At 43.3% G+C, this 13,072-nt stretch overlaps 1 protein-coding gene and 1 long non-coding RNA gene across 7 annotated transcripts in view; both read left to right on the top strand.

Annotated features, from left to right (window-relative positions):
* Positions 1 to 3,661, top strand: part of LOC114064870 — a 136,933-nt gene extending 133,272 nt beyond the window's left edge. Inside the window, exons 4-5 of one of the 2 annotated variants that reach the window (XR_003572826.1) lie at positions 2,711 to 3,113; positions 3,285 to 3,661. This is a non-coding gene — a long non-coding RNA (uncharacterized LOC114064870). Of the gene's footprint in view, positions 1 to 2,710 lie in introns of both variants that reach the window. The other variant, XR_003572825.1, reaches the window with a different exon arrangement.
* Positions 3,662 to 4,782: 1,121 nt separating this feature from the next.
* The window catches only part of GRIA3 (glutamate ionotropic receptor AMPA type subunit 3), a 143,513-nt gene continuing 135,223 nt past the window's right edge, over positions 4,783 to 13,072 (top strand). Inside the window, exons 1-2 of one of the 5 annotated variants that reach the window (XM_027898266.1) lie at positions 4,783 to 5,407; positions 6,244 to 6,402. In XM_027898266.1, the coding sequence (XP_027754067.1) occupies positions 5,317 to 5,407; positions 6,244 to 6,402 (250 nt within the window). In that variant the 5' untranslated portion in view covers positions 4,783 to 5,316. The remainder of the gene's footprint in view (positions 5,408 to 6,243; positions 6,403 to 13,072) is intronic. The other 4 variants (XM_027898249.1, XR_003572822.1, XM_027898241.1 and 1 more) reach the window with 4 other exon arrangements.

Here is a 13,072-nt window from a genome sequence, read left to right as displayed (position 1 = left end):
AGGTGAGCTATGATAACATACAAATGCACACTGTAAGGAAAATAGATTTTTGATTGGCAAACAATTATCTGAAGCAATGATTTGCTACTTAGAGCTAAACTAGATTGTCTTTAAGAAGAGTATATTTTAGTAACTATATACAAAAATTAAATATTCAGTGGTCAGATCTTTCACAACTGAAATGGGTATGAACTGGATATAACTCCTACAATTGCTCGAAAACTGTATTCATAGGTATAAAATAAAAAGAGAGAGAGGATTCACTTTATTAACAGTATATAGGGGATACCATTCCATTTTTATTTGATTTACTGCTTCCTGATGCAATAAATACAGATGAGCACAGCAAAAGTACAGGTTTAAGTAAGAATTGCAGGGTTGTGTTATGCCAGCAGTGCCTAGTGTACAGTTAATCGGAAAGCAGAAGGTAATATAAATTGTTTCTGACATTATGGGACTATAATAACACTACATTTCCACCAGCTCCATAGCTCTTAGAATTAGAAGTATGTATCCTGAAGATACCACAAGCCCAAGAAATACGAAGACATTTGTACGTACTGACTGTTTCCACGTTTGTGTCTTTGCTGTGCAATTGTAACAGATACAGGTTATTACCGTAACAGTCCGTGCTCAGTTCTGATAAAAGTTGCTGGATGAATTTGCTTCTGCTACCTGAAGTTGAATTAGACTCCAGTAATGGAGTAATGACGATTATTTATGAACAAGTTCCCTCTTTGTCCCTGTTCCTATACAAATCTTAATCATCATTCCATGTACTAAAACATATTCTTACGTACCAGACCCTATTATTCTGCTGGGATGTAGAGGGTACAGTCCTGGCTCTGATGGTATGGGTAATAAACCTACCGTACATCTCCATAGTTCCAGGATTTTGCTTGTTAACTGTTCTTAGAAAAAAATTAATTGTAACAAATCAATGATTCAAGTAGTCTCCTAACCTGTCTCTAGAACGAACCAGAAAAAAAACCCCTTTTGCAGAGCTTTAGACACACTGTAAACTCTCATCATGCAAAAGGGAATAGGTTCTCTCTTGACGCAACCAGGAACAACTTTTTGCCATGAATTCTGAATATTAATCCCTGCAGCTTTTTACTAGTTAGTCTAATGCATTTACTCTGCCAATTCACGTAAAATTTGACACTTTTAAAAACAATTATTTTTGCCAAGAATACTGTGTAGAAGACAGCTTTATAGATTAGCTATAAACTGCTCAGCAGAATATTTGTTAAACTGTCTCTCATCTGCAGCTTTTTAATTTCACTTTATGTCTCTGTTATTGCATGGCAATGAAAGGTAAACAGGAGAGCTCCGACAGTTTGTTCTATGGCCACTCATAATATAATCAAATCTTAACTACACGTCCTTTTGACCTGTTTTCCAAAATGTATGAAGCTGTAATGTCTGTATTAATTTTCCCTCTTTTGACACTGTACTTTCCCCTTGACTCCTTCTATCTGTAGTTTCATCTTGTCCCTCAATCCCTTTTCATCTTTGCTTCTGTCTCTCTCCACTATCACTCTGTTAACTTTCTATTGTAGAATCAATCAGTTTAGCTAATCAAAATTCTGACATTAACATAAAGTTCAGTGACTTGTGTATCCTTTGTTTATAGAAATACCCAGTTTAAAACCAGCAAAAAAAAAAAAGCCATAAGATACATAAAACATTTGTTGGCAATTGTGGCCTCATTTGGTTCATACTAGATGAAATACCATGATTTCTAAAAACTTGCTGCCTGAGCACCTCTCTTACAATTAGAGAAAGGAATGACTAAAGTTATAAAGTCAGTTTAGTGCAGTTAAGGCAAAGCTTCAGGCACAGAATCCTGCTGTAGATTCTGCTATGACTTTATGCCAACACTATGGGTTTGAGCCTAGTGACATCAGAAAGCACAATGAGAACGCTGTGTCCCAAATTCCACTGCATTTTTCTAATCTACTATTAGACATTACAATGAGAACACATTAGCTAATTATAAATCATTACCTTCTCCTGATCAGGTGGATAGTACACAGAATCCCCAGTGTCTTAGAACAGTAAAGATCATCTAAACGTGAAGCTTGATTATCCTGCAAAATCTTGGTTGTATTTAGTAAGGGAAGGTTTGGGAAAGCATCTGGTATGACCTCGGTTACCATGGAACTCATTAATTTGAGTCACTGAGCATCCCTGGCAAAGTATATAAACTATTTACATATCACTAATATCCACACAAAGCCAAGTAATCTCCTACCATTTTGTCCCAGAACACACCAGATTCACTGTAAGAAAGATGACCTGTGATGGGGTCTCTTTGGATTTCTCCAAAATCCATATGGAATGGTTGCTGTACCGTTTGTATCAGCAAAGAGTGCCATGAAACTGACTGCATAAGCAAACAAGCAAAGTGTGTATTGAAAATGCTAATAATAACAATAACAACACACAAGGGGCTTCAGGATGAAAAATGTGTGTGATAATGCAAATTCATTTGTCTCTTAGCACAGATGTATTTTGGATTATTACAAGACTGTCCATTTGGAGATTAGGCTTTGAAGCACCATTTTATTGGAGACAAGGTACCCACCCTATTGGCAGTGTGTGAAACCGAGACTGACACATGCCACATTCATTTAGGACTATTTTATCTCTTCTCTTGTTCTAACATCTATAATGTTAAACATAATTTCTTTCATATTTTTTTCAGTGCACCATCAGCTGTCAGTGTGGCAGGTGGCAGTCAGCCTGGAATACTCAGCTGCAGGGATGGAGAGAAGAACTTTGTGAGAGCAAGTGAACAGGAAAGAAGTAGGGCCGCTAGCAAAGGACATCAAAAAAAAAAGAAAAAAGAGGACAGCAGGACTTTGTGGACAATGCATTAGAAATAGGCTGGCAGTGTGTAGAATAAAGAAAAGTAGTTTGGAACCAGAAATTATTTGGTTACAGGAATGTGCTTTTGACAACTATCTTGAATGTCTAAACTTCCTGTGCCTGTCTGTAGCTTTCAGATCTGCTGTCCTCAGCAAAGGACATTTGGGAGCAGAGTGCTCTTCAGTGAAGCTGGGATGCTGCTCAGGATCTTAATTCTGGGTTTGAAACTTTCTGGTTAGGTGAGCTGGGCTGGTTGCTTTCCCTGATTTTTAAGTTTTTACATCTGTAGGGGAAGAACATAATCATGCTTCATGGAGATGTTTACAGGAATTTGTAATATGCATAGAGTGCTTTGAACTTGAGGAGTTCTGTGGATGTAATGATGGACCTTAATCCACCTGTCCATACAGATAACCATTTCTTTAAAAGAGATAAAGTGACACCTGCCATCTCAATCTAAACAGGGAACGTTACCATCCACCCCATAGCCTGATCCCTACCCCTGCCTGAAGTGGAACAGACTCCATCTTCTGGGTGTGATTCTCATAAAGGAACACAACAGGTAGCAACCAGTGCATGCACCTCAGGGTAAGTAGGTGTCACACATATGTCACTGAAAGCATATGTTAATGCTCCTGCATCATGCCTGTGATGCCCTGCTCTTCACCTGTGCTTTCAGCTTCCCTCAAGGGTAGTGGTTTGAATCTCTGGTGTTGTTCATTAGCATATGTGCAGTAACCTGCCACAATCTTACATCTTGACTACTTACATGACACTAGAGCCAGTGGCACTGTCTGATTATTTTGCAAACGCAAAGCCAACTGCATTTAATATTGTCCCTAAAAGAACTGAACATAGACCCAAATAGTGCCAGAGTCTAAGATTAAGATTAAAAGAAGAAAGCAGACAAACATCAAGGTGAAGCTACCTGCTGAAATCAGAGGAAAAACATTAAGGGAAGAACAGTCTTTGCTGGGCCTATGAGATGGACTACTTGACCTAATATCTCTCTTCTCTCTCCATTTCATATAGTTTTATGAGCCCCAAAGCAGCAGAAAGAAAAGAGCTGCAGGATCCATACAGTGAGGTTTCAAGGAGATGGGTACAAGACTAACCCCTCCGAGAACCCAGTTTCAAGCAGAGGCGTAACAGTTCCCTGTGGATGCGCAGACCAGGTGGGTCAGAATTGGTGCTCCAGGTAGAAGGGATGTCCGGCACACACCTGGCTGCTCTCCATCAGGTTGTCCATTCTGTGCTCTGTGCTGGGGCAACTCAGACATGTCCTGTCTTTCTACAGCATAAGGAATGAAACCGGGAGATTTTGTTGGAGTTCCTTCCTTTATAGCTGGTTGGGAAGGATCTAATATTCCCTAGTGTGGGATTAAACTATTCCTTGCCTTTCTTCACTTCATGGCACAGTGGGCGGATGATGCCTCCGTGCCGAGGCGCTGGCACTGGAGGAGGGATGAGGAGGGAAGAGGAGGGATGGGGAGCACTCGGGTGCAGGGCAGGCAGTCCCTCCGGGAGAGTGCTCGTGCATCCCTTGCTGTGGTCCTTTCCACCTTTCCAGCCCTCTCTCCCGGCGCAGCCCGTGCGCTCCCGGCTCTCCCCTCCGGCGGGGCCCAGCGCCGCCCGCCTGCCCCGGCCCTCACCGGGCCTCTCGCCCCCGGCCCCGAAGCGCCTCCGCCGCCTCTGGGCCCGTGGTCCTGGGGCACCCGCACTGCCCGCTGGGCCGGACCAGGACCCGACTGCCTTCTCATCCTCACCCGCCTGGCCTCTCTTGCCGGCCCCGGCTCTGCTCGGCTCCCGCCCCTCCTTCCCTTGCTCGCTCCCTCCCCCGCCCGCCCACAGGCGCACGCACCTCACCCGCACTCACACACACACACAGACACACACACACACACCGAGGCGATGCAGCTTTAAAGGGGCAGCTGCAGCCCGGGGGCCGCCCCACGTGAGGCCGGTGCGCTCCCGCCTAACGCAGCCCCGAGCGCGGAGCCGCGGCCGGGAGACGGCGGCGCCGGGGCTGGGCGGGCGGGCCGAGCGGAGCGGAGCGGAGCGGCTGCCAGCCCGCCTCACGCCAAGTTTGATCGATAACCCCCTCCCGGCCCGGGCGGAGCAGCCTCGCCGGCTCCGCTACCCACCATCTTTGGGGGAAGTCCCTGCGCTGGGGGGGGGCTGCTGGAGACGGGGGGGAGAAAGGCAATCTCGCAGCCAATGAGCCCTGCCAGGCTGGGGTGAAGAAGAGAGCAGAGGGATTTGGGGAAGGAAAGAGGAAAAAAAAAAAAAAAAAAAGAAGAAGGGAAGAAAGGAGGGGGACCATCCTCCCCACCACCTCCGCCAGCATCGCCACCACCATTGACACCGCTCCGAGTCTCCAGTTGCGCCCATGCCTGTGCCGCCAGTTTCGGTTTAGGGGCTGAACCACAGGGGCTGAAGAAAATGGGGCAGAGCGCGCCCCGGACCCTTCTGCTGCTGCTGGCGGGGCTGCTGGGGGAGGCTCTGGCGGGGTTCCCCAACACCATCAGTATAGGTAAGCGCCCGCCGCGGCACCGCGACCCGCGCCTTCCCCGCCAGCCGAGGGGAAGTTGTGCGGAGGGGAGCGGGGGGCGAGCCCGAGTGCCGCCGGGAGGGAGCCAGCCCCGCTCCGGGTCCTTCCCCTCGCTGGGGGCGAGAGACAGCGGCGGTGCCCGGGGCGGCTGCGAGCGGCACCGGGCTCCCGCTCCCCTGCGAGCGGCGGGGATCGGGTCCGCGCTCTGCGGAACCGTGCCCTGGAGCGGCGCATCCCGTGGAGCACATAATGTGAGAGAGTCACGGCGTGAATCTGTAGCGACGTGCCCTAAACCCGGGGCCGAGCGAGCCGTGAGGCTGAGGGCAGCGAGTGAAGCGGGGGCTGTTCCCTGCCGTCCCTCGGAGCATCCTTTGGCTCGGCCGTGCTATCGCTCCACCAGACCGTGAAACCGCACGTTTGCCACGCCGCCGTATCCTCGCACATAACTCTACGGTGGCGATATCTCGGTAGTCTGGAGATGATTTAGGAGCCACGGTCCCCTAAGTTAGACTTTTAAATCTCTGTGTGGGCATCCGTGTGGAAGTGGCCTGGTTTTCAGGATGCACCTGCAGCTCCCAGCGACTCCCATCGCTCGGGGGCACTTGGATGTGATGTGTGGCTTTAAAAGCCTAACTTTGGACTTGGAATATGTAATTCATGTAGGTGCTCTGTCAGAGTTATGTGCTCAGGTTCAGCCTGCTCCTGTTCATTTTTTCCTGCAGTGTGCAGCATGCAAATGTAACTTATTGCCACTGTTTCTCCTCCGAATTCATTCTGAAATACCTTTTCCCTTTTTATCCTTTTTCTTTCCATTCTAGGTGGACTTTTCATGAGGAACACTGTTCAGGAGCACAGTGCATTTCGATTTGCTGTGCAGTTATACAACACAAACCAAAATACCACAGAAAAGCCCTTCCATTTGAACTATCACGTAGATCACTTGGACTCTTCCAACAGTTTTTCAGTGACAAATGCTTGTAAGTAAATACATAGTTTTTAAAAGATATTTATTTGTTATGTATCTTTACATTCAGTTTCTCCCTGGTAACCTGGAGTTCTCAGTCATCCAATACAGTGCAACAAATGTGTGCAGTGACTTGAGGTTTGGTAGATTTGCAGCATTATGTGGTTGAATAGTACCTTAGGAAAAGTTCTCTCACCACTTCTTTTCATCCCTTTAGTTTTGTTTTCCAGAAAAAGAACCATGTTGTTGGTGTATCAGTGCTGTGTAGCTGTGATCAGTGAATTGCCGCTGAAGATCCCTTTTCGGTTGAGGCTAGAACCTGGGTGTGTGAAAAGGCATAATTTGCATACAGTGCCATGTAGGAAAAGATCAGAAACAAGTGTTTAGAAGTGACCTTGAGGGGACAAAGCTAGAGGGGCTGAAATACGAGTTGTTTTCTTACAGTGAAAGTCCTGTGAAAAGCTGAGGAGACTGACTGTAAACTGACAGATACTGTTAGAGCTGAGGGGAGAGAAAATGGGATCAGAACGCTTGGCGTTATGAGAAATAGCTCTGCACAAGCAGTGCATACGTATAATTTGAGCTTTTATTAACAGAAGATGCAAAACAGAACTTTGAGTATTGCTAATGTGGTGTTAAAATGCGAAATCTCTTTTGGAAAGACATGTGCGTGTTCTGCATTTTAAAAAGCATTCCTTTACCAGTAGTGGTTCCTGGATGTTTCTTTTACTGATGCCTCCAAATTCGGTTCTATACAATATTGACTGTGAACCTTTGAAAATGAAAGGAGTCCTCTTGCAAGGTGGTTGATGCACTTTGCAATGTGCAGATTTATGTCTGTACGTGATCCAAAGGACCTTTGACTGCAACGTACTAACTTTGTGTTGAAACAGGTTTCCTCTCACATTATGAAGGTTTATGTTCACAGTATAAAATGTGCAAACAGGAAGCATTGTACTAATATAATGAAGTACTGGAGTACAGAACACATATCTTTTGCTTTAAAACAATTTCATGTTTTGAACATCTTATTTCTTTGTTTATTTGGTTGTTGGGGATAGAATAGTTGTTATATTCCTGGCCCACTGTATATTCTGAGAAAGTTGATGGTTAGAAAATATACAATAAGAAAATATTTGGACAAATTTTGGATTGATATTCTAACATATCCCCCATGTGACTACTTCTTGCTAGTGCAGCAAAGGGCTTTGAATTAGGACCTTTAAAAGTTTTGCAGGGAGGTTAATTATCAGTATTCATTAAAAATATTTGGTAAAGTGAAAAAAATGGTAAATAAAAGCGCGTCTCTACTTTGCATCTTATTTTACTAATCCTATCCAGCCTCAACAGCTCTTACAACAAACATCAGACTATTAATCCTTAATCAGTGTAATCCCTTCAAGAGGCTGTATCTCTAACACACTTTCCTAAATATCAATTATATGGATTTAAACTAAATACATTGAACTGCTTAGGTGATTAATTATTAATTGTTTTTAAAAGTTCTACGAGCACTTCTTTAAAGATCCCACCAAGACAAGTGAACCACACACTTGTTTAGGGGCAGTCAGTATATTTAGTCAGTGTGCTACTCATCTTCTGACATCTAATGATTTTTGTCATTGCTTATTTAAAGCTGTGGTGATTTTAGTAAGGTGAGATTGTTTTCTGTACTATAGAGCTGCATGTTCCAACACCCATATTACCAGTGTAGTAAAACTGGGAAAACTTAAATCTCTGGAGGAACTGTAGACTAGAGAACATGAACCTACAGTAACCTATTTTAAAGTAGAAGATGTGAAAAAAAAGAAACAGAAGAAAGAAAATGAAAAGGTGACCTTGTCCATAGCTATGTCAACCATCTCATGATTCTGTTGTTAGGAAAAGAATATGGTGAGTCCAAGTCACCAGTCATAGGTTTTAAGTAGCTCAAAATATATTAAAAAAAAAATCAGAACAGTTGCTCTTTTGAATCTGGAAGCAATTGTCTTTGAAAGTCAGAATGCTCATGTGTATCAATGCATTGGGATGAACTAAAAGCTTGTCCTACTACCTGGTTAACATTCCAGCCTGAGTACCTTTAATCACATCCTTGCTTGCTAGTGGAGTGGCAGATAATTTCAGGGTGTTACCATATCCATGAAGGAATTCTTTCCACAAGGTTTTTACCTCAGTTGGAGATAAGCATGTATTGTCTCCAGTGATGTCACACAGCCGTTTGATCAATATTTGCAATTGGCAGGGATCCATGGTAGAGCAACCTGCAGTGACTCTGCCTGCCTTCAGTGGAGAGGGAGACTGGGGCTGCCTTTGTGGTGGGATGGGTACAGGAACTGAGGGGAAATTGGAGAAAGTAACATGTGTGGCTTGAGCCTGGTGCCTGTACTGGTCAGTATCTATAATATAATACTTCTCATTCGCTTTGATTTATATGGTAGTGACTGTAGTAGTGTTCATGTGTGCAGGAATTGAGGGGGGCTCTGCTCAGAAAAGACTTATGTTCTTACTGTACAGCTGCACATCCCGCTTGATGCAATCTGGTGCATTCCAGAGGCAAGAGAAAAAAACCTCTTCTGAAGTATTCTCATGAGCCAGAGAAAAAATGCCCACCTCTGGTACGGCTGATTTGGCAATATCCCAACATGGGAAGAAACTTGTTTAGAAGCAGAAGAAAATTCCTGCCCTAAGCCCCTCCCTCTCATTCCTTTTTCAGTTAAATGATGCATAATCTGATTTATGTACATGCATTCCCTGCTTCACTGCTACCACCGAGCCCCTATCTGTATATTTAATTTACACACATTCATACAGTATTCATCCACCCTATTTATCTGCCCACTTATTTATTTAGCTGTATGATATCTTAACAGAGAACAAATGCAAACACAGATGAAAATTCCTGTGTATTTAAAGGTGAATTGAAGTTTATCAGTTGGCTCCTGGGAGATTATTACATCTTTTAAAATATGCAGCTTTTTGCTATCAGAAGAAGCAGAGAGGAAGTTAACTTGATCTGTGAACGTATAAAATCAAAATCATGTTATATTTCCTTTAAAAATGCTCATGTAGGGAGTGAGCTGGCTCTTTTAAAGCAATATTAGTATAACAACTCAAATATATAAATTTGCCACTGAAGCAACATCTTTCATACTCCTCTTATAACCCCCGATGAAGGGTGTTGGTATTGATGTTGAATTGTGTGTATAGTTCTGTAGATTGTATTCCCTGGAAATAACCCGCGTATGTCGTTCTGCTCTGCACTTGTAGTGCACTATACTAACACTGCTCCAGCCTCTGCAGTGTCAGCTCATTAGCACACAGATCTCATATTCCCTCTCTGCACTGTCATTGCAAAAAATTGCTGTTGTACACCTTTACAGCCGACAAATGTGCACTCGCGTTATGTACAATCTTCAAGAGATATTTCGAAAAGTAAACTCAACCCTATACATAGTCTCCATGGGATTTCTCAAAAGAAAGCATTAGTTTTCATTAAAATCTGTTGATCATGTAATGATGGTGGTGGGATGCGTGTGGATGAAAAGGGGCTGTGATTGCAGAATCTAATTAATCTACCAGCAGATTCCATCTCTCAGCTGAACCTAACCTATCAGCTACAAATTCTTGTCCCATTAGTTTTTCTGAGTTTTTTTTAAATATATCTTCTGAACCCAGAAGGCTTTTTGTATTTTACTGAATGTGGATGTGTAGTGGAAATGAGAGCTTTTTCACAAACTCTCAGTCTTCAAGAGATAAATAAAGAGGGAAGATGCAAAGGCATCCTAAGCTTAAGTTGCTAAAATCCTGTAAGTGATTGTGTAGGTCCTTTCTCGAAGGGGTCTGATTTCAGACTTTCTTGGAAAAATATACTTTAGCATCTTTGCTGTCCTTGTGTTTAATCTTTAAAATTCAACTTGGAAGATTTTAATGGGAAAAGTGCCTGTTCACTGTTGTGAGAATGTTGCCGAAAATGATGCCACAGCACTAGTAGCAGCCAGTTTTCCAGTTTGACTGTACTACTCCCCTTCCCAAAGCCCAGGGGTGTGTGTGTAGATGCTCACATGCAGACTCACTCGCACACGGGAACACATGCGCACACACGCTTTCTCCTAAGGTGCTGTTCAGCATTTCTCTTTGCCAGTGGGCAGATAATTTGCTTCCCTTGCATCTGTGTGCTCTTTGGCCAGCTGGCAGAGGACACTGATGCTGCAAGTGGTCAGCTCCCTTCTGCCAAAAGCGTAAGCATGTGTCTCTGAGAGTCCTGCCAAGTCTGGGCCGGGTACTGGTGGTTTTGTGTGAGTAGCGAGCACAGGGTAGATGCTGAACTCTCCTGACATGGAATGCACTCTGGTTTCTGCATCATTCTGTGGTAAAACACCTGGAAATGTGCTTTCTGCACGACTCTACTCATTGCAGATCACTGAGAATGCCTTTTATGTGCTGCAGAAGGTGCTGAAGTATTGTGTGTTACTGCTGTGTGACAAAATCCAGTTTAGGGGTCAGAGCTTTTGCAGTATTGGGCCTAGGTCAAAAGGTGAAAGGTGTTTCCCAATTGAAGTTTGTTTCCACTTCATGCCAGAGCAGATGATTTTTCATTAAGCTGAATGTGATCTCAGTGTTAGGAGAAGGAACCCTGCCACTTTCAACTACAGTTTTGGGTTTTTTTCAATTTTAAAATAAGCTGAGTCTCCTCTCTTTCCTTCTCTGCTGCATACATAACACTGAGGTACTGTTTAGGTGTTAGGGTTCCATTTAACTCACACTGTACAGATGGAAAAAATATGTTGTATGGATGGACACTTGAGAACCTCTGAATTCACCAAATGAATGAACAGTAAAGCATGATGAAGAGTGCCATTTACTCTTCTAGTTTTAGAAAGATTTTGTGCAGATGTAGACATGAAATTGTTCACATTTCCTATATAACGCTGGGCCTGGAGCACCCGTAGGGCTGTTAGGGTGGGATGGAATGCTACTGATTAACTAGACCTTCCAGTAAAATATGTAACAGCTGTAGTTTATCCCTGGGAGGAAATGGAGATGGCATGATGGGAAACAAGCCTGTGACAGAAGCTTTTAACAACAACAGAAAAACCCCACAGTTTTATTGAAGGCTGACTTGGGAACTTGTCCAAGAGCCATAGAAACAGTGGGTTTCTCTTCTCTGGGTTCGCTGTGTTCAGTGTCTGGGAGGTGGGAGGCCATCCTACTGCAAGTGAAGGACTGTTATGCAAGAAGGTGTGAAATGAGGGAGCTGATGTGTTTGCAGCGATTCTTTATTGTCACAAACCATCAATTTAACATTTTCCATTTAAAGTACATATTTTGTCATCACTAATTTTGGAATGCTAATTTTGATTTAGAAGGCATCCTTAAAGTGTTTCAGAATATGTTATTTTTAAAACAGCAACAGTTTGATTTCATAGTTCATTTCAAACCAAGCCAGCCTATGTAATTGGAAACCTGTGTTCATTTATTTTGAGAAAGGTGTTTATGTGAATTCGTATTTGGCATCTAAGTTGCAGCCTGAGAGCAGTACTTTTATGCTTCTGGAGAGCAGAGATCAGTGGAAGGCCATGACCCCCTTTCTAAGGAGGCTCATAAGGCAGCCAAAAGCTCTGTACCCATTGTCATGAGGTTTACTGTATGAGAGCTTGTACTTCCACTGGAACAATGAGGTGATCTAAAAATAGAATGATAGAAATGATTAAATGATTGATCTAGATTAAACCACTTCCTGTAAAACTGTGATGATCACTGCAGTAGAAGCAACTTCCAGATTTCATCCATGGGTATTTTCTTCCTCTAAAAATGTGCATGTTATATTTCCCATCAGACTCAGAGACTTCCCTTTGTTGTATCACATCCTTTATATTATTGTTGATCCTCAGAATATTAGGTGGCTTAGAAACTTCAAACTTGAAATCGCCTTAGAGTTTTTCACATGCCCTCCTCTGATGAGGACTGTGGAGTAGACACTCCTGTTGGGCTGTTGATGTTCATTGCAATGTGGACACCAATAACTACCACACAGCCTCACAGTATCGGGGAGTTTGGAGACATTTCGATATCACCAAAAATGCGTAGTTCATATAGCAGTGTGAGAATTTCACATATATGTGAAATATTCAAAGGCAGTGCATACCTTTTTGGTTGATCTCACACAGATGTAAATATTAGTGGTAAAACCATCATATATACACAGAGCAAGAGAGAAACAGGTGTTGAGGTGTGTGTGTAAAGAGGGAGAGTGAATGTAGGAACGCGTGATGTCAGTGTATCCACAGAGCATTCATTCCTGTGTACCCTTCTCATTTTGTCTGAGGCTCTGGATCTGTTTTATCATCTTAACTGTTTCTAAAATAGCAAGTGGCAATGTGCAACCCTGACACAAACACTAGACAGGAGGCACAGAGCCCTTATGCGTGAGGATCAATCTGCAGGGACACAGTGCTGTGGATAACTTGCCCAGGCACTTGTAAAAAGGGTGAATTGCTCTCCTGAAATTGGATAATAGCTCAGGTGAGCGCTCTTGTGCTGGAATGATCTATCTGGTTGCTTGTATGTAATTATTTTACCAGACTGTTTGGACGTTTCAGATATGCTGAAAGTTTTTCTTTGCTTCGTTTTGTCAAGTGCAATTTACATGTTCACTTTCAGACCACTTGTAACTTAAGTGATTG

The sequence above is a fragment of the Empidonax traillii genome, unplaced genomic scaffold, assembly GCF_003031625.1.
Source record: "Empidonax traillii isolate 1590-97213 ecotype Southwest subspecies unplaced genomic scaffold, ASM303162v1 scaffold20:size5563877, whole genome shotgun sequence".
Taxonomy (NCBI): Eukaryota; Metazoa; Chordata; class Aves; order Passeriformes; family Tyrannidae; genus Empidonax; species Empidonax traillii.
Note: the sequence above shows the minus strand (reverse complement) of the source record. Positions and strands in the feature narration are given on the sequence as shown.